The sequence below is a fragment of the Melospiza georgiana genome, chromosome 2 (genome assembly GCF_028018845.1).
Source record: "Melospiza georgiana isolate bMelGeo1 chromosome 2, bMelGeo1.pri, whole genome shotgun sequence".
Taxonomy (NCBI): domain Eukaryota; kingdom Metazoa; phylum Chordata; class Aves; order Passeriformes; family Passerellidae; genus Melospiza; species Melospiza georgiana.
In genome coordinates, this window is record NC_080431.1 from 16,539,636 (window position 1) to 16,560,281 (window position 20,646).

General features: G+C 46.1%; 2 protein-coding genes across 2 annotated transcripts in view; one reads left to right on the top strand and one right to left on the bottom strand.

Annotated features, from left to right (window-relative positions):
- The window catches only part of COL4A1 (collagen type IV alpha 1 chain), a 120,798-nt gene extending 115,704 nt beyond the window's left edge, over nt 1-5,094 (bottom strand). Inside the window, exon 1 of the mRNA XM_058045832.1 lies at nt 4,871-5,094. Coding sequence (XP_057901815.1) covers nt 4,871-4,933 — 63 coding nt within the window. The 5' untranslated portion in view covers nt 4,934-5,094. The remainder of the gene's footprint in view (nt 1-4,870) is intronic.
- A 174-nt stretch (nt 5,095-5,268) lies between these two features.
- The window catches only part of COL4A2 (collagen type IV alpha 2 chain), a 143,362-nt gene continuing 127,984 nt past the window's right edge, over nt 5,269-20,646 (top strand). The window contains exons 1-3 of the mRNA XM_058018759.1: nt 5,269-5,313; nt 5,615-5,718; nt 5,856-5,916. Of these exons, the coding sequence (XP_057874742.1) occupies nt 5,675-5,718; nt 5,856-5,916 (105 nt within the window). The 5' untranslated portion in view covers nt 5,269-5,313; nt 5,615-5,674. The remainder of the gene's footprint in view (nt 5,314-5,614; nt 5,719-5,855; nt 5,917-20,646) is intronic.

A 20,646-nucleotide genomic window follows, 5' to 3' on the forward strand; every position in this document is an offset into this window, starting at 1 on the left:
CATTGCTCTACATAATCAGGGCAAGGCAACCGACAGAATATACATCCAGCATAACCTCAGGCATTACACAAACTAGTGACATCCAGGATTATAAACACCAAGCACACAAGTTGCAATGAAACATTGCAGTAGTCCTGCAGGCATTTGATACAAACACTCAGAAGCAAAACTTGTGCAGCTGGGGATGACAGTCCATAAACTCACTTGCATACGCTGACACTCAGCAGGTTCAGAGCCTGTGCTCACCAACACGGCTGGCAGCAGGCAGGTGATATAAAATATCCTGCCCTTCTCTCCCTCCTCCAGCACCCCATGCCATGATGCTGTAGAAAAAGTGGCCAGAGGGAGAGGGGAATTTGGCAGGAAGGACAACAGGTATAAAGAGATACCTTTGGGAGCAAGGAGTCACCAGGCCTGCCCCCTTGTCTCCAGAAGTGCCCATGCATTTTTCTGTGCATACATATTGAGTAGTAACCCACCACTGCTGGGACAGGTGAACCCATGCCCACCACTCCTCCACTTTCCCAGCAAGCAGTGCTGGCCACAAGCTGGAAGGCCACTCTCCTGCCCATGCTCTCATGACCCTCTCTGGAGCACCCTCAGCCACCCCAGATCTTATACCTCTTCCTGACATCTTGCTCCAACAGGAAGGAAAGGGAGCACTGCACTTGTCTTCTTCATGCTTCCACACCCCACCATAGCCTGGCAGGGGCAACCAAACCCATTTCCTGCTCTTCTCTGAAACCTTCTAGTCTGAGAGGAGCTTTACTCATTAAAAATCATTTGGGTCTCCCCTTCTGGCCATATTTTTGGAATCAGAGTGACCATATCTCCCTCCTGAATTAACACTTGCTAGGGTCTATTAAACTTGCCCTTGGTATTGTCAAGTCCTTGAGGACATTAGGGACAAGGGTGCCAGATGGCCTCAGGGTGTCTCAGCATCAAAGACGTGGCAGTCCTAGACACGAACAGAAGGCAGCTGCCCAACCCTGCCTTACTTCATTGGTAAAAGCACACCCAAGTGAAGTGCTACCAGTGATTCAGACTCAGTCATACAACTTCTCTTCAACCACATGCCAAAAGCCCAGGTCATTCTTTTTATCTACTCTAGGTTTATATACTCTGTACATCTCCATCTCAGTAAATCACATTTTTAAAGAAAAGAGAATAGAAAAATTGGTCAGATTATATTCCTTTTGCCTTTGGCTTCTAACTGCCATGTGTCAGAATGCACTCCCAAATATCATGTAAAAATAGGAGAGGTGATGCAAGGAAGGCATGAGGACAATACAGCAGAGCTGTCTCTGCCTGGCCACATACAGGACCACTCTTTATACAGGCCTTATCCAGGGACAGGAACCTCCTGGCCTCCCACCAGTGCATCCCCAGCTGCCACCACACTCTCAGCTCAAATAGGACTACTGGAAGCAGCACTGCCCTTGTGGAAAAATTTATACATGCTTTTATCACTGTTTTGGCACACCTTTCCCTACTAGCTCCATAGAGCTTGCTCTCACTCTGTCCCAGCAAACTTTTCACGTAGACTAAAAGGAGAAAAGGGAGATTGGTTGGGAACTTGGAGAGAATGCTAAACCCACTCCTGAGCAGTGGTGGCCAGGAGAGCTCCTCCCTTCCACCAGTGCTCACTTGTGTGGAAGGTGACTACACCCAGGGCTCAAGTGCAGCTGAAGATCTCGCTGTGCTGCACGCAGCACAAGGAGCAGCACTGCAGCAGCATGGACAGGGTACCAAATCATGAAACAGGCATTCCCATGGCACTGTCCACTCCCAACCAAGCAGTACGAATGTTAGGAAACAGACTTTCTCCATAGGAAATGGAAGCCTGAAGAGTGTCAGAAATGAGAGCCCCTGCAGAGATCCATCAAAACAAGCTTCTCCTGTAACTGTCTCTTGGGAGCAGTCTTTTATCCTGACCTGGAAACAGCTTAATCTGCCGCCCTTCTTCCACTCTGCTCTCACTGTAACCTGAAAACAAATCTCCTGAGAAGAACACAGAACAGCATAAAAGCCCAGATCAGCTGTAAATATTATTTTTGTTATAATTTATCAAAATAAAGAACACTAAACTTCCAGAGTCACATCTGGAAGCTCCTTATAGTGCCACATTAAAACCAAAAGGAGCTGCAACGGAGCAGCTCCCTCTTTCTGTACAGAGGCACGTGATCGTGACAGTAGCTGGCTGAGGGCTGACTTTGCTACGTCAAATGCCTCTGTCAGAGCAGTCATTCCAAATCTCCTTGTATGTATTTAATCACAGATATGTCAGAGATAAAAACAATTTTTCACTCTGTCAGCCCAGACAGACTGCAGAATCACCACCACCAAGACAGCATGAGCTGCTCCTGTCACATTTGCTTGTGCTCACAGGCATGGATGGTCTCAGGCCTAGAACAACCACTTTGCACATATGAAGAAACATTTTCTGTGAGGGTGACTAAGCACTGACACAGGTTGCCTAGAGGGGTTGAACAGTCTCCATCCTTGGACATATTCAAAACTCAGTGGGACACGGTATTAAGTAGCTGTTGTAGCTGTCCCTGCTGTGAGCAGGAGGTTGGAATAGATGATCTCCAAGGTGCCCACCAGCCTCATCCCTCATCAATTTTGTGATGAAGGCCATGGTACAATTAATAAGACTGTGGCTACACAACTGCCATAAAAAAAAAAAAAAAAAAAAAAAAAAAAAAAAAAAAAAAAAAAAGAAAAAGACTAGCCAATGAAAGAAGGAACCAGCATAATTTTTTTTTTCCTGCATAAAGTTGGTTGCTCTGTTCAGCCTATTGCAAAGAGTTCTGCTACAGCCTTACAGCCTTCCTTACCACACAATCTTCTGCTAATACAACCACTCTTTAAATGTAAACTGTGGGAATACGTTCATCTGAGGACAATGTGAGCACTGGGTCAGCTCTGCCAGCTCTCCAAAAGCAGAAATGATGCTGCCCAGGTGTAGAGTGCTTCACACCACCCTGCCACAGTCATGCACAAGCATCAGCCCAGCTCAAGAATCTCCAAAGAGCAGCCTCTGGATCACCACCCACATGTGGTATGGTGCAGGCTAACAGGCATCTCCATCACCTTTTGTGTGGCTGCTAGTGACAGGCAACACTGTGGAGCTCGGGACAATGCCAGCAGAACTGAATTGATTGAAAGGCCACCCATGTGCAGTTGAGGGTTTATCTAAGGCAGCAAAACTGCAAGGAGCTCAGCTTCCACTGCATATTTGTGTTTTCTGGTGGCTCTGAAAAGGAACTGTAAATCTGCAGTGAGCTTAACACACAAAGAATGGTTAATTATGAGAATAGCTTCATAATATAATTAACAGCTTCAGGTTACATTTTAAGAAATCTTGATTTTAATGGAATAATTTATCCAGCACATGGCTAGATACTTCTAGAACAGAGCCTCTTCACAGTTGCCAAAGAAGAGGCAACAATTGTACAACTAATACTAATACTAAAGTTTGTACCTTCTTTTAATAAGCACCTCATGCCTATGTAGTTTTGTGTCTTTGATTGACAGTCATGGTTCACCCAATGACTTCACTTTGCAGCACAAGGTGGGAATGTATCTCACAGATAGGTATTTTTATCTCTAGATATAACAAATTCAGAACTCAAATGTAAATAATTTACTTCAAAATACTCTAATTAATTAAAATTAATTACAACCTTAAGGAAATACAGTTTAATCAACTTAATGGCATGTGCTGGGTGAATTGCCTTAGAGGATTCACCACTGAGTGATTTATTGCAATCACAGTAAGCCTGATATTATCAACCTAGGAGCAACAGACAAGACATGGGAAGTTCAGTGCATTGCTTACTTCAGTTGATTCAATACATACACACCATCCCACAGAGGCAGCAAAATTCATTATAGGACTTAATTTCAGCTGAAATTGAGAAAAGCTTAAAATAACCCTTTCCCATACCTCCATTGTTGACTGAAATGTTAATGCAAGATCTTGCATTTATAGCAGGAAGCATGACAAAAAGCCATGTGTCTACAGCTACTGAGAAGTTTTCTCCACTCCTGAATTTCACTAATACAGTATCAACCTAACCAAATTCAAGGAAACAAGGAGACACAAAAAGATAACCTAATACAAATTATTGTGTCAGCTGCCCATTACTTAGACGTACAGAAGGAACAGCCCAAATACTTCAGGAGCGCCAGCAGAGTCCTTTAGACTTAAGGACAGCTAATAGCTATTATCACAGTGATAAAATTAGCTCCCTTAGCAAAACTTTCAGACTACTTGCATGCTTTCGATTTTACAAAGCCTGTGCCACAATCTAGTTCCATCCGGAAAGATGCCAGAATTCAGCTTTAACCATTAACATTAGGATCCTTCGCAGTCCCCAGCCTACCGCCCATCGCGGGGGTCAAAGGCAGCATGCACCGCACTTTGAATGCAAGCAGCCAACTCTAAACTATTATTAATATAAATTTTGGTTGTTTTTAACATTTTAAATTGTTATTCTTTTTCACCGTGGCAACACAGCTCGGTACTTTTCAGTCCCGGGTGGGTGCGTGCGTTCCATCCCTCCCCAGTCAGCGGCGCTCCGCGCCGGGCCGTGGGAGAGCGCTGCGGGGCCCGTCCCGCCGGACCCGCGGCCATCCCCGCTCCGCACAGCCCCGCGGAGGGCCGGCGGGCAGGCACAGCCCCGCGCCGCGCCGGGGCCGCCGGGCATCCGCGCCCAGCGCACCTGGCTGCCCCAGCGCCCCGAGAGCGGAGGCCCCGCTCCGGCTCCCGTCCCGTCCCGCACCGCTCCCGCGGCTCCCCGTGAGGGGGTCCCGCGTGTGCGCCCGATGGCGCAGCCCGGAGGAGCCGCCCCCGCGTACTCACCGCGGCGGACACGGCGCTGAGCTCGGCGCTCAGCAGCAGCCCGAAGCCCAGCCAGAGCCGCATGCTGCCGCGCACCGCTCCGCGCCGTCGGTCCCTGGGCGGCGGGGCGCCGCCGACTCACAGTGGGGCTCCGCGGGGCCGGCCCCACATGCGCGTCTCTTCCCTCCGTCGCGGCCGCGGCGCTTGCAATGCCTCGGGGGCGAAGGACTCGACTCGTCGTACACGATGGGCGGTGGCAGCCCCCCCTCTCCTCCCCTCCGGGCGGGGACCCTGGGAGGGCGCAACCTCGCCCGCTCCCGTTCCCCGCTGGCCGCAGTTCTTCCGCCTCCCGGTCCCCGCCGCGGGTGTGTGGTGGGCCGCGGGGGGCGCGGGCGGAGCCGGGAGGCGCGCCGCTTCCCCGCCGCACACGGCCGCGGCCGCCCGGCACGGCACGGCACGGCACGGTTCGGCACGGTACGGCAGCGCAGCGGTGCGGAGCGGGCGCGGGGCGGGCGGCGGAAGGGGCCGGGGCAGCGGCGGTGGCTGCGCTCCCCTCGGCCCGTCGGGGTCCGCGCCCGCGGGTGGCTGCGCGCCGGCAGTACGCGGCTCGGGAGGGAGCGGCGGGACAGCCCCGCTGCCCCCGGATCGCAGCCCGGCCCGGCCCGGCCGCAGGGGCCGCTCCCTGCCCCGGCAGCGGCGTCGCCGAGCGCGGAGACCTCCGGCGGGGGGAGCGGCGTTCCGAACGGGCTCTGCTCTGCCTTGCAGGGGTGGCCGTCCGGCGGGAGGGAGCCCTGAGCCGAGCCCCCGGCCGGGGAAGGAGCGAAAATGGACATCTCGCAGCTTCCCAGTGCACGTACTTTCCTTTGTCAGTAAGTAATTCCGCTCAAAAGGCTTTTGGAAATAACTTTTTTAAAGTCGTATTGTCACCTTTAACTGCTGAGCGTTATCACGTGTTTGTTTTGCACTAGCTGAAAACAATATCGCTTTTATTCACCTTTCCCTGCAGGGATACGGGGCTTTTGTTGATCCTGATGGAAGTTTTGCTGTCAGCCGTCAAAGTGGACGCTGTAAGTAAAACATCTTCTGACTTTTACTGAGGAGAGAAGAGGACAAAAAAGCAGTTTCCTTGGTACCAATAAGTGAGGAACTGCGTTTTCCTTGCCAGATGGCTTATCTGTCTTTCTATTAAAAGAAACAACTAACAGATCATCTTAGAAGCCTTACAGATTGCTGTCTTCCACAACATGATGTTCAGCAGAGAAGCATAATGCTTCAAGTGTCAGGTTGCTTGAAGTATTCCGCTGTTAATTTCTGTGTTTGGGTATTTTGTTAAAACAATAGTGAAACAAACCCAACAATTTCTTTATTTTTTGTGAGAAACACACCAAAAATGCAGTGCTCCAGATACCAATGAGTACAATGAAGACATTTCACCTGCAGGTTAACTATACCAATATAGTTAACCTGCAGGTGAAATGTCTTCATTTACATACAAACCTCCGCTGAGGACTGTGAAGCTTATTTCTACAAGTCAGAGTTTATAAACAAATTGTTGTTTAAATTAAATTGCTAAATCAAAAAATGTGCCATATAGGTGGTTGCAGTTATCTACCTGAGTTGATATAACTAGAAGTTACTAAACTCTTGCATCATTGTCACAAGGATGTGAAAGCTGTGAGAGATAATGCCTGTTGCAAAGCTTGGTGAGTTCAATGGGAATAGATTTTGGATCAGGCCTGAATATAGGATACTGAGGTTGGTAGGCTTGGCTTGTGGCTGCATTTATTGGTCAGCCACAAGTGTGGGTGAGGCTTTGTGGTCATGTGCTAGTGGGACCTTGATTACATTTTTTTTCAAAAGCTATCCTACTTATATTTTAACCCTTTTGTGTGCAACTTTTTAACTTTCCACTTTAAATAGATATGTGATGATAGACCACATCTCTGGTGAGATGGCATACTGTGTCAGGGACTGGGAAATACTGTGTCAGGGACTGGGAAATACTGTGTCAGGGACTGGGAAATACTGTGTTGGGGACTGGGAAATACTGTGTTAGGGACTGGGGAATACTGTGTTAAGGACTGGGGAATACTGTGTTAGGGACTGGGGAATATGTGTTGGGGACTGGGAAATACTGTGTTAGGGACTGGGGAATACTGTGTTAGGGACTGGGAAATACTGTGTTAAGGACTGGAAAATACTGTGTTAGGGACTGGGAAATCCTAGGGCTTTTGCAGCAGGTGCTGTGACAAGGATAATCCCGCACTCCAGCTGCAGTTGGCATGTCGTGCCTGCCCGTCAGCCTGCATGGATGGTTGATCTCTCCACATCATGCAAGAGCTGTCTGGCTGGGGACCCACAGCCCTGTGGGAGGGGACAGGAGCGAGAACCTTAAGTGTCATATGCTGCTTGTCTTTGCCTCATTTAGATACAAACATTGTTCTGTTGCATAGTGCTGAATGGATGATAAAATTACCATGTGCTACTGAAACCAGAGCAGGCTGGTGATAACTGCAAATGTTTTATGCCCAGTAATGATATCACTGGGATCAGTTGACATAAACCAGTGGCATTGTGACTCTTCTTTTATGAAGTTGTGTTGTAGTGTGTATAGCATGATACCTGAGTTTTAGCTATAGCATGGACTAATTCATTCTCCCTCGTGTCCTTAACAGTAGCCTGCAGACTGTGATGTTAAAGTAGAGGTATACTGAAGAGGTGTTCAAGACATCTCAGTTAATGCATGCAGTCTGATCATGGCTGCTTGAATCTCCACATGCTGGTTTTCCCAGAGAATCTTGAAAAAGTAAATTGGTTTGCTTGAAGGTTTAATTTCTCAGATTTAGTAGTTCCTAAGGTGACGGCTGTATAGGAGATGAAACACTCCAGTGAATGTGAATGGGGAAGTCTGGTCATGTTTCCATGAAAAAGTGAGCTGCACTGCCACCACAATATTTATCCCATTTTCCACTCATATGCTGCTTCCTTCCCTTGGTCAGCACAGGTCTTTCTGTAGTTGTGTGGTGAGCTGATTTGGAAAATTTCTTGTTTGTACTAATGACTACCCCAAAAAAGAAGAGGGGTGAGAGCTAACTTTATCCTGGGTCAGATCACTTGTATTCATAGAAACCTGGGCTGGCATGGGGTTGGAAGCAGGCAGCTGGGGGTGGGAGGAGGGTTGGCCTTGCTCCTTGCAGTGACTGCTCTGGTCAAATATGTTTGTAAGTGACAAAGTGGGTGTCAGTGGGAACCAGTAGCACCTGAACAATTGCCAGAGTTGCTGGCAGTCATATTGTTTATATTGTAATCCTGTTTGTCACACTGACTCTTCTCCTATTTGTTACACAGATCAATGTGCTAATGTTATGAAGTGTTTTATTAGCTTGAATTTTAAAAACTGCTATGAATTATTAGAGTCTGTGGGACCAGGTCTTAAAAGTCATGGTTCTGCCTGTAGTGAGACAGGCAGAGCTGCTGGCTTTGACAGCCATATATATGTGAATGAGTTACAGCTGCTGCACATAAGTGGTGTTGAATGAGAAAAATTGCACAAATGAAGAAATTGGAGGGAGATTAAGGAAAGGGCAGGAAAGAGGGAGAGAGGAAGAGTGGAACTCGGAGAGTTTGACTGAATGTGTTGCCTGGCAGGCTGCTGCTGGCTGTTAGGGAGACGGATGTTTCTCAGCAGAAAAAGACATGAGAGCAGGAAAAAGAAGGAGGATGTTTAGGATATCAGAAAACTGGAAGAGAAAAAAATGGTGTCTCTGGCAAAAGAAGAGGATTCTGGTTGCAGACTTGAAGAACTAAGGAAGAGAAGTCCCTGAATGGAAGTGCCAGGACAGACAGCCAAATGGGGTGGATCAGGCACAGTTATCTTTAGTGCTCTTTGGCGTACGTTGGATAGTGATGTTAGAGGCCTCAAATAACTTTGGAACTACTTTGAATTGTAGATTTAATAATTCACATGGCTTAAATAAAATTAAGTAGTATTAACTACCTGAAGTTCAACTAAGTTTACAGATTTTTTTCTCCCTTTCTGTCTCTGCTAATGCATTACATCAAAAATAGAGTTCTTGGGGTGTTTTTTTTTCTCTTTGGACACAATGTATCTTCTGCTAATGCTGATTATTTTTTCTTTTGTCTTCCAAAAAAGAACACTTTTCCCTAAGTAGTTTGATTTGATTTGATTACTTTATTTGTGTCCTTTTAGTATATTTTTTTAACTGCCTCTAACAAAAGTTACTTTTTTCCCAAGTTATATTCAGGTGAGAGCAACAGAATCCCTGCAAAGAAAGAAATAATTGTCAGATCAAAGAAAGAAAATTGAGAGAGAATAAGTTTGAATAACATCTGCAAAAATAACAGCAAGTAACAGATCACAACTGTCATTATAACAGGAGACCATATATAGATATATAGAAAGAAAATGGTTGAAGTAGTGCATGAGATATAATTCTCTTCACTTCTGTGAGATTTTAAGGGGATATATCATGGAGAATGTCATCAAGTGGAAGAAGCAATAAATCTTTAACAGAGAAGATAAAACCAACACTACTACGTACTACTTCTGTTGGTTTTGTCATGAAATTAGATTGCTGACATGGGGACCTAAGTTATTGCTCTAAGTTAAAATGTGTCAATGCTCTGGGCTATCTCACATCCAGGTTTTCCCAGATGTGTCCTGTTTTATTCCATCTGGAAAGTTTTGTCTGGTTGAAACAGGAGGACTTTTTTCATTAACACAGGATTTCCAGGCTAAATAAGCAGGGTGGAGTCATCACTTGGCCCATCCTGCTTAATGTGTCTACTGTAAATGTAGGCACTGGGTTACAGTGTGAGAAATGTGATAAGGCAGGCATACTGCCTAGGTGATCTAGGAAGGAGGCATCAATCTGATGTATTGATTTAATCTGCCACATTAATTATTTAGTGCATGCAAAGTGAATCTACCTCTTCCTGGAAATACCAGACTCCCTACCTGTGGGCTGCTTTAGAAATAGCCTAGGAGTTTCCCCAAAAAGATACATTGCAATCCTAATTTAGAACAGCTTCATTTGAGGTGTATCCACACTGACAGACATGGCTTATTTAGATCTGACTAAATAAGTGTATAGTTGGGCTCATGTCGTTACAGAGCACAATGCAGCACAAAATACCATGATTCCATCAGAAGGCTGCAAGAGAGATTTATTATAGCAACATGTTGCTTTTAAACTTTTTCAAGATGTTTACATTCACCCAACATACACATTCACTGCCCATTGGTTACAGGAAAGAAACAAAGTTCTCAGTGGGTGACCAAGGAGCCATGTCATTCTGTGAGCCAGCTAGAGTCTGTATCTCTTAGCTTTCTCACCGTCATCATGTCTCCATGGTGACAACCTTGGTGTCTTCCTCGGGAGAAATATGGGGCTTTCCTTTATCTCCAGGAGGCCTTTGCTGGCTCACAAGAACAGCACAGAATGTCTTTCCTACAGGCTCAACTTTGAGTATGAGTGGTGTTCCGTAAGAAAATCAGACAGAATAATGATACCTTGAAAAAATCACTAGCATTTTGGGGACCCTCCTAACACATCTCATTATTTCTTTGAGCCCTGGAAGAATTATTGGGCAGTTAAGAGAGGACTCTTTCCATGTTCAGTCACAGAGGGGACAGGAAGGGGCAGCTCTCTTAAAGAACTCTGAGAAATCCTGAATGAAGGAGGTGGCAGCTGCCTAAGGCAAAGCCCCTCATTTTCACTGCCATCAACAGCCATGTCTTGGTCTGGCAGTGCTGTTTCAATGTTGAGGATCACAGAGTTTGTATCACATTTTGGACAGGCAGCAGGATGGCTGCCCAAGTGGGAATTTATTTATGGTTTTTTTTAAACAGCCATGACTTGTCCCATCAACATCATATGATGCCAGACAGGCAGGCACATTCACAGCCAGTATTGCACACATGGAAATGTAGTCGTGGTTGATAGCTTTGAATTCCTTATTTTTGGTCCCTCTTTTCCTGTGTGCTGTCTGCTCCACTCATCAGTAAAAGAGTTTTTTCCTTGTTGCTCTCTAAATTCTTCCTTGAAATTCTTTTTTATCTGCCATGCCTATGAAACTGATACTGATTCTAATTTATTAATTAATCATTCTTTCTTGAAAGATTTCTTTAAGAGTCATTTGTTCTATGTCTGTGTGGAAAAAATTAGAGAGTCTATTCTTTGTATACAGTCATATCCTGTATAAGTGAATCAAGTTATGCATGCAAGGACAAGACAAGTTATACCAAAAGCAAAATGCTGTATCTGCCTGAAGTTAGTGATGATGATGATGAGGAGTTTCTTGCATGTGTCCATGTTTTTTGAGCTCTCTGTGCAAAGTCACATATAGGTTCTTTACTCACTTTGTCTTCTTTGTAGATCAGAACTATGCTCAAGGAATATTTACTATAATATATTCAAGTTAATTCTGTCTTGTTGAGTTATTAACTGGCATATCATATGTCATGCTGCATTTGGTAGCAGAATAGACAGAGTTCTGTCAGCCTCCCAGAATTCTCAGAGTTAAAATATTGATATTGAGAGACAAGAACCCTGACAAGGTAAACTGTCATGTAATAAAATGATCTTGTTGTTTTTTCACCTTACTCTGAAGGTAGCTGAAGTGGTTTCAGAAATTCAGCATTGCTTTTCCTTGAGGTTTTAAGATAGGACATCTGGGTTTTATTGTGTAGTGATTTTACCACAGGAAGCCCTTATTATGCATTATGATACTAAACCTATCTTGTATTTTTTAAATTTTGCACAAAAAAATTATTTGTAGATCCAAATATGTTTGCCTTACTCAGAATGTAAAGCTGCATAGTGGCTTATTCAGTTATACTATAAGCAAACACATTTGTTCTAAATATTTTAATTCGTTAGTTCAGAGCACATTTTGGATTAGTGTTGGGTTTGGGGTTTTTTGCAGTAATGCATTTCTTGTTTCAGACCAGATTATTTTTAATTACTTCTTTGCTTTTGTTTTGACAAGCCAGAAGTTGGCCAAGAAGTGGAAAATTCTTCATATCATATTGTACTGATCCAAGATCTTCTGAGAGTTCAATGTTAATTTAGTAGCTCACATAGTTTTGCCTAAGAAGGTAGCTTATCTTGCTTTATTCCCAGTGCCCTGTTTGCTCCTCAGGAGTAAAAAGCACAGTGAAATTTGCAGTGTTTCCTGATGTTTATCAAGTTATTTTCTTTAAAATGGCAGCACCTAGTTGATAGCAGCAGTTGACTCAGCTCACAGTGAAAGTATGTGATCTTAATCTCTGAGTGACCAAGGACCAACGCTGGTGGTTTCCACGCGCCCTTTTTTGTCCATTTGGAAGCTGAAGGTGCTGGTTTGATATGAAGAAAGCTCCTTGTTTTCACACCCTAGAAACAATGTGTAGCAAGGAAAAATGCTCTCACAGTTCATGAGCAAACTTGCATTTGTGTGATTAATTTTCCCTACATCAGCAGAGTCATGTTTTTGTTGCCGTTTCCCCTCTTTGACAGTCAGTGTTTGAGTAGGCTGCTGCATCTTCTGAACACACCTGGTTTTGTGCTGTCTTTCAGTTTCTGCGTTTACTTTTGTGCTTCATGGGAATGAGGGGTGATGTGGTTGTGGATTGAGCAGCAGCAGAGTGGGCAGGGACCAGGGGAGCCAGGGTGGGGAGCCAGGGTGGGGAGGTAGGACATGTACCCTCCAGCGGGTCCAGGTGGTCACCAAGGGCAGACACAGCCCTGGAGGGCAGGGCAAGGCCATGGGGATGGAGCCAGGCAGAGGCCAGGCTGGGGAATTTGCCCACAGGTGGAGGAGGTGAGGGTGGCCTGGCACAGGCATGGCTGAGCACAGCTCGGATCAGCACCGAGGCCCAGCATTCAGCCAAGCTCCCAGGCTGCTGGCAGGCCTGGCACAGGCATGGCTGAGCACAGCTCGGATCAGCACCGAGGCCCAGCATTCAGCCAGGCTCCCAGGCTGCTGGCAGGCCTGGCACAGGCATGGCTGAGCTCAGGTCAGCACCAAGGCCCAGCATTCAGCCTTGGCTGAGCACAGCTCGGGTCAGCACCGAGGCCCAGCATTCAGCCAAGCTCCCAGGCTGCTGGCAGGCCTGGCACAGGCATGGCTGAGCACAGTTCAGGTCAGCACCGAGGCCCAGCATTCAGCCAGGCTCCCAGGCTGCTGGCAGGCCTGGCACAGGCATGGCTGAGCACAGCTCGGATCAGCACCGAGGCCCAGCATTCAGCCAAGCTCCCAGGCTGCTGGCAGGCCTGGCACAGGCATGGCTGAGCACAGTTCGGGTCAGCACCAAGGCCCAGCATTCAGCCAGGCTCCCAGGCTGCTGGCAGGCCTGGCACAGGCATGGCTGAGCACAGTTCGGGTCAGCACCAAGGCCCAGCATTCAGCCTTGGCTGAGCACAGCTCAGGTCAGCACCGAGGCCCAGCATTCAGCCAAGCTCCCAGGCTGCTGGCAGGCCTGGCACAGGCATGGCTGAGCACAGTTCGGGTCAGCACCAAGGCCCAGCATTCAGCCAAGCTCCCAGGCTGCTGGCAGGCCAGGGGGAAGCCCCACTTCTCCCTGCCCTTTTCCCACACAGCTCATCCCACAGCGCCCTGGGAGCGCAGCTGCACCCGGAGCTGGCCCTGCGCCCGCTGAGCTCACCCGGGGCTCCCCTGGGCTGGGATGGGGAGCCAGCCTGAGGCAGAGGCAGCCAGCACGTCCTGGTGCAGCCCAGCTGGCTGCAGGGAGGCTGGGAAGCTGGAAAAGCAGATGTGTAAGTTTCAAATTTGTGGCAATTTTACAGAAATCAACATGTTTTAGGAGGGCCGGAACAGAATTTAAAAATTGACCAGAGCCTTCTGTATTAATTGAAAGGGCAGCATCATTTGGTATATCTCTCCAGGAATAGTTCCTCAACAGGGGACTTTTTGTCAAGAAAACCCCCTGATTTCCAATATAAATTTACTAACAAGTTCTATTTTTATTTCAGAAACACGAGATCAGAAAAACATTTAGATCATATCAGTTACTGAGGATACACGCTTACTGGGATATTTCAGGCATCCTATTTATTTGCAAATGATCCCGACCTTTATTTTGAAGTAGCTTTCTGAAGTTAGCAAGGAAAGATCATTCAGATAAATAGGGCTTGGCTTATTTTTGGCAGGTCCTAGCTGCAGATCCTACCCACACCTCTTCTCACTATTGGATGATGCAGCCAAATAATAAATCCTTTATTCCAAGTATACTTTTCCTTTATAGTTAACCAGACCCTTAAAGGTCTGACAAAAATCACTTGAATATATAATCAGGCTGTATACAGAAAAGTAATGCTGGGCAAAGTGAAATATTTTGCATACAGCACATTTGTTTTGTTCTACAATTGGAATTTTTTGGGGGTTTGGTGGTTTGTTTTGTTGTCTTCCAGTTTGTGTCATTACAAAACAACTAACTGCCTCAGGTTTGAGCCTTGTCACAAAGTACAGCTCTGAACTCCTGAGTTTTTACATCCACTGGAATTCCAGGACCTTGCGTACCTGCCATCGGTGCCTGAGCAGTGTGGCTGTCCTTCTGTCCATCCTCTGGAGGCTGCAGCTCCTGGCTCAACACTGAGCTGACCCCCTTGGTGCACACCCCAGCCTCCTATGGAAACACAGGCTTGGAAACAAACCTGTTACTCATCAGAGATAAAAAGAAGCAAAAAAGCCATCTGTACAAATGGTCAATACTCTGCCTGTACCACATGGCTCTCCGTTGTCAGGTCCTGCCCATGCTTGTAGGGAGCAGGATCATTTTCCAAGGTTGGGACAGGAAACTGGGAAAGCTTCGCAGGCTTTCCCCGTCGCCCTGGTGTGTGTCTTGCTCTCAGCAAAGTGTTGTCTCCTGCTGCTCCATCTGTGCAGTCCCCAGGCACGCTGCATATGGATGAGGAAAGGCATTCCCACATTCAAGCTGCAGCCTCGCTGACCCCGTGTAATTGATGTTCAGACACCTGGTCTGAGTCTCACGGCATCCTGAACACATGGGCCGAGACCCCAGGGTGCGATTGCGGGAGGAGAGCGGAGCTGCTGCCGGAGTGTCCCGGGCTGAGCCCCGGCGCAGGGAGTGGGCAGAAAGGAATGCCGCTCCCGCGCAGGGCTGGGAATAGCCGCTGGGGCCACGGAGCATGGGAAGCCTGCATATCTCCCCAAGCCAGCAGCCAGAGAAACAGTCTGCTGGAAACAGCCCAAACGTCTCCGCAGGGAGCTTAGGAAATCTTCAGTGACACTGGCTGAATGGGGAAATGTAAGCATTTTTCTTGCAGTGTGGGGCTGAGGCTGCGTTTCCTCCAGGTGCTTTGCAGGTTTGTGGTAAGAATAGGTGTGAAGAAGTCAGTGTGAAGTTGTCCAAATCTTCTGTCCTCAGTACGTGCCCAGGAGGTAGCCAGCACATCTGTTATCTCTTAACTCACTTAGGCATAGAGGCTGCTTCCTCTCTGGCTGTGTCCCTTACAGTAAACCGCAGAGTCCCAGGTGCATTCTCTGCCTTGTGGTCAGTTGGCACAGCCTGTCCATGTCCATAACAGTAATAGCCTCCTTAGTTTCCAAAACAGGGGGGCCCCTTAGAGACTGCCTCTGCTCCTTACATTATGCTGACTCCTGCACCATGGCCAAAACTGTCTTTGCAAACAAAGCAAGTGAAAGCCTCCTAGCCCAAACTGCAGCCATTCAGGGGGCCAGTGGTACCTTCAGGGCTAAATGGTACAGATGGTCTGTACCGTGGCTTTGGGGTACAAGGCTCCTTTACACATTATTATAGACTTGGAGCACGTGTGCCTCAGACTGAGGTCGACTGGCTGGGAATCAGGGCCCACTCTCCTTTCTCATGTGCATCATTGTACTGGGGAGTTTTACCAGAGTAAGAACGGAATAAAAGAACTGAGCAGCATTGTCACCCATTTGAATAGGAAATTTGTGCCAAGAAAGACCCAAACCCTTCCTGATAGTTTTGTTTTAAGCTTTATGTGATGATTCTTGGCATTTTCATGCTATCTGTTGATATTTCGCTTCATATAAGCAAAATAAAAGACAAAAATAAGCATATAAGAAGCTGTGACTGGCAACAAGTCAAATTGCAAAAGCAGAGGTATCAAAAAACTATTCATCCTCTGTGTCATGCCTAAGTGTTAGGAAAAGTGATCCTTCCCAACAAAAGGAAAGTGACTAGATTATTTAGCAATTGGCTGCATACTTGTTTTCTGGTGGTTTATGTTGAACATTGCAGCTGCACCCTAATCTGTTCTGGAGTATCAACACTGCAGCGCATCTTCTTCAACTCCCCCACTCTCCAGAGAGCTTTTCCAGGGAATAGGTGAGGGGCATGGCAAAAATGTGCTCTTTTGCCTTGTGGTTTTAGAATGCAGTCAGGAACAGGTGAGCAGTAGAAGGGAAGGGTTTTAATTGGCCCATTTGATGTGAACTGGGGTTTGCCAGTTGTCAGTCACACAATGCCAGCCTCCAGTCTAGGTTTCTTTCTTACTTTTCTATTCCACTGCCTTGCTATGGCAAGAGGTTTTTATTTCTTTGTGAATCACAGCCTTGCTGCTTTAGCTATTAGGCTATTAATACTGTCTTTAAAAAAAAATATACTATAAGATCATCTGTTTAGCTTTTGCCTTGGTCTTAGAGAATAAGGAGAGAACTTCGTGAGACTCCATCCCTTCAATAATCTAGAGATAAAAAGATAAGTACTCCTTTATTCTGAGTAAACAGACTTAATTAGACTCAAAAAGAGTGAAATACAGTACTGGTTTTACACAACAAGCCATCTATACTTGAATCCCTTAAAAGAAATTATTCTTTAAATAGACTTATATGGTTGATGGACAGGGAAACATCCAGGAAAAAAGAAATTTCTCATTAACATTTTATGAACCTTTTTCCTCATTAATCCTTTATGAATTTATGTCATCAAATTGAGACCCATACATCTTACCATCCATCCAATACATGATCTGCCCAACACTGTTGTTTATGTTTCTGTGTAAGAGGGGAAACTTTAAACTCTCCTTGTCGTTACTAGCTCATAAAAATTGGTTTTGTGTCTTCAAAGGGATAATATAGTAGCCATTCTTCAAGAAAATGTTGCCTCTGCTTTTACAACTCTGATCTCTTGCTTGAGATTCATATTGTTCCTTGGGGACGCAGTATCACACAGAGTCACAAGTGAGTAGATGGGTGATTAGTAAGGTAGCTTGAGGCTGTATCATAAATCACTTTGAAGATTGGGACTGTACTCCTGAATTTGTCTGAGTAAGGAATCCTGTGGGCCCTACAGCAATGTGCTTGCATGATCCTGTGCTGCTTCATGCTTTGAACCAACTGGTCTGTTCTTTTTCCAAGGAAAAACATACAGCAGTTACTATGAACAAGTCACAGGCAGCCAGAAACATCATACTGGCACGTTGGCAGCTCTTTGTGCATAGAATCCAGTTTCCATATAGAGATAGATTCCATGAGGCTTGTCAGCTGCAGTGGAACTATAGCATCTCAAATTAGGGATGATGTAATTTTTACTACTTCTTCAAGGTATTTAATTTTCATTCAGCATGATTTCCATGTTAGTCATGTATCATTCACTGTCTTCAATAAAGTCAGTAACATGTGTAAACAAGGAGAGAGGAACTGAAGTACAGTCATCATGTGTTATAAATGAGGAGGAGTCTGAGATCCACCCTGGACACGTGTTCTTAGACTTGAGGCTACTGATCTTTCATTAGGCTCTAAAATGAATGTTCCATTAAGACAAGGGCGCATAACTTCATAGGATAGCATAATTAATTTGGGGAGATTAAAGCTCATCCTCCTCAGAAAAAAAAAAAAAAAGGATATAAAAATGCACTTCCCGAGTGGTTTCACTACTTACCCTGCAGACACAGTCCATGGAGAGATTACAGTGCTGCATGCAGCTGATGGGCAACCCCATCTGACTGTGCGGAAACTCCACAAACCCATGTAGGTACATACAGAAAAAACAGGATTTTTTTATTTAACAGAGGGACAGGGACCATGCTAAAATTATTTGACTGTCATCTAAAGATCCCCCAATGCTTGCAGCATTTCTGTAAATATAAATTTAGTCTTTTCTTTGAAGAAAGTCCTATTCCTCAGTAGCTAAGAAGCCAGGCCTCAGTCCATTTTTTTGTCTTTTTGTGGTCAGATTGATCTGAAGTTGTTTCAGCTGCAGAAGTCTTGCTGTTTAATCTCAGAAATCCTACAGTATCTTTCTACTTCCAAGTTTGTCTACTTGGGTAGACAAGTGGGTAGTTTTCCTAAGAAAGGACACAGGAAAATCATGAATTAAAATAAAAGTGCAAGGGTTCTTTTGAGTTTTTTGGGTTCTTTTCCCTCTTGAGTAAAAGACTAAATCAGTTTTGCCATAACTTCAAGAAATTTTCTTTTTTTTCTGGCATTTCACAGCCAAATTTTAGATAATTTTAGATAGTCTGGTTAGCCTTTGGTAGAGAGTCTTGTTAGTAGTGTCAGCTGTCCCAGCATCTTTCAAATGAGCAAAGAACACAAAAACTGCTCCAGAGCACAAGCAGGAAAGACTTCTGACCTTTTGATCTGATGATCTGTTCCCAAAATCTCTGCATGTCCAAAAGCAGCAAGACAAATACCAGAAGACTTGGAGAGTTGAGGCAAGGGGAAGCTCCGGCATTTCACAAACAGAAGAAGGGAGCAGCTCTCTGAGGAGCCCAGCTGCAGCACAGAGCTCACAACCAAGGCTGTGTGGGACCTGGAAATGGGGTTTGCTGTGAACTCCTGTAGCTCTCCTTCAAGCATCAGACTGCCCATCAGCCTTCACAACAGAGAGCTGCACAGACTCTTAAAGACTGTCAGCCTTCCAGTGCCTAAAGGAGGCATAAAAGATGAAGACAGAGTTTACCAGGACTTGTAGTTATAGGATAAAGGGAATGGCATTAAACTGAAAGAGGTTAGGTATAGATTAGAAGAAATCCTTTACTGTGATGGTGATGAGGCACTTCAATAGGTTGGCCAGAGCAGTTTTTGAAGCTCCATTCCTGGAAGTCAACAAGATCAGGTGGAATGGGGCTTTGAGAAACCTGCTCCAGTATAACTTCATAGGATAGCATAATTAATTTGGGGAGATTAAAGCTCATCCTCCTCAGGAAAAAAAAAGACATAAAAATGCAATTCCCGAGTGGTTTCACTACTTACCCTGCAGACACAGTCCATGGAGAGATTACAGTGCTGCATGCAGCTGATGGGCAACCCCATCTGACTGTGCGGAAACTCCACAAACACATGTAGGTACATACAGAAAAAACAGGATTTTTTTATTTAACAGAGGGACAGGGACCATGCTAAAATTAGGTGTCTCTGCTCATGACAGGGGTGTTGGAACTAGATGATCTTTAAGGTCCCTTAAACCCAAGCCATTCTATGGAAACATAACCCCAAGGAGAGATCCATGGTTAACTAATTAGGGAGCATGAGCAAGCCAGGATTTGCTGTCTGTGCTCCCTGTGGTGTTGGTCTTGCTGCAGTCATGGTGCAGGTTAATCACAGAATCAGTGAAGTTGGAGAAAACCTCTGAGATCACTGAGTCCAATATGACTGAACACCACCATATCAATCAGTCCATGGCACTCAGTGCCACATCCAGTCTTTCCTTAAACACCTCCAGGGACAGTGACTCCACCACCTCCCTGGGCAGCCCATTCCAATGTATCATCAACCTTTCTGTGAAGAGCTTCTTTCTAATGTCCAACCAAATCTGCCCAGTGTAAGACTGTGTCCTCTTGTCCTGTCACTTGTTGCCTGGGAGAAAAGGTCGATCCCTACCTGGCTACAGCCTCCTTTCAGGTGGTTGTAGAGACTGGTAAGGTCCTTGCTCAGTCTTCTCCTGGCTAAACAACCCCAGCTCCCTCAGCTGCTCCTCATAGAATTTGTGCTCCAGCAGCTTCACCAGCCTTGTTGTCTTTCTCTGGATGCACTCCAGCACCTCAAGGTTCTTCATGAATGGAGGCGCCCAGAACTGGACACAAGACTCAATGTGTGGCCTCACCAGTGCTGAGTATAGAGAGACAATCACTGCTCTGGTCCTGCTGGCCACACTATTGCTGAGACAGGCCAGGCTGCCACCAGCCTTGGCCACGAGGGGACACACCAGCTCATGTTCATCAGGCTGTTGACCATCACCCCCAGGTCCTTTTCTGCTGGGCTGCTTTCCAACCACTCTGCCCCCAGTCTGTAGCTCTGTGTGGGGTTGTTGTGACCATAGTGCAGCACACAGCCCTTGTTGCTGGGCTCAGCCCATTGATCCAGCATGTCCAGGTCCTCTGCAGAACCCTCCTACACTCCAGCAGATCAACACTCCCATCTAGCTTGGTGTTGTCCTCAGATCTGCTGGATTGTCAGTCATGCCCCAGTCTGCATGAGGGAGAAGCTGTGCATTGCCTGGCCCAGCGTACAGGGGAGAGGGAACTCATTCTCCCTGTCGGTCTGTAAGCAGGTTAACCATTTTCTCCTCCTTAGCATTCAGCACACACATCTCTGCCAGGGTTGCATTATATTAACTGTAACAGCTCTAGCTTTGAAAATCACAGGGAAAGAAATGTATCAGAGTGGCATTGCCACCAGTACAGGTTACTGAGCTGGCTACATCGCTAATATGAGAGTTACTTTCAGCCAGCTGTGTGTTTCTGCAGCAAGAACTTTCTGAATGAAGTCCTCTAGGAGATTTTACAAATGCACTGCGACTTTTGCCGTTCAGGCCAGACACAGAA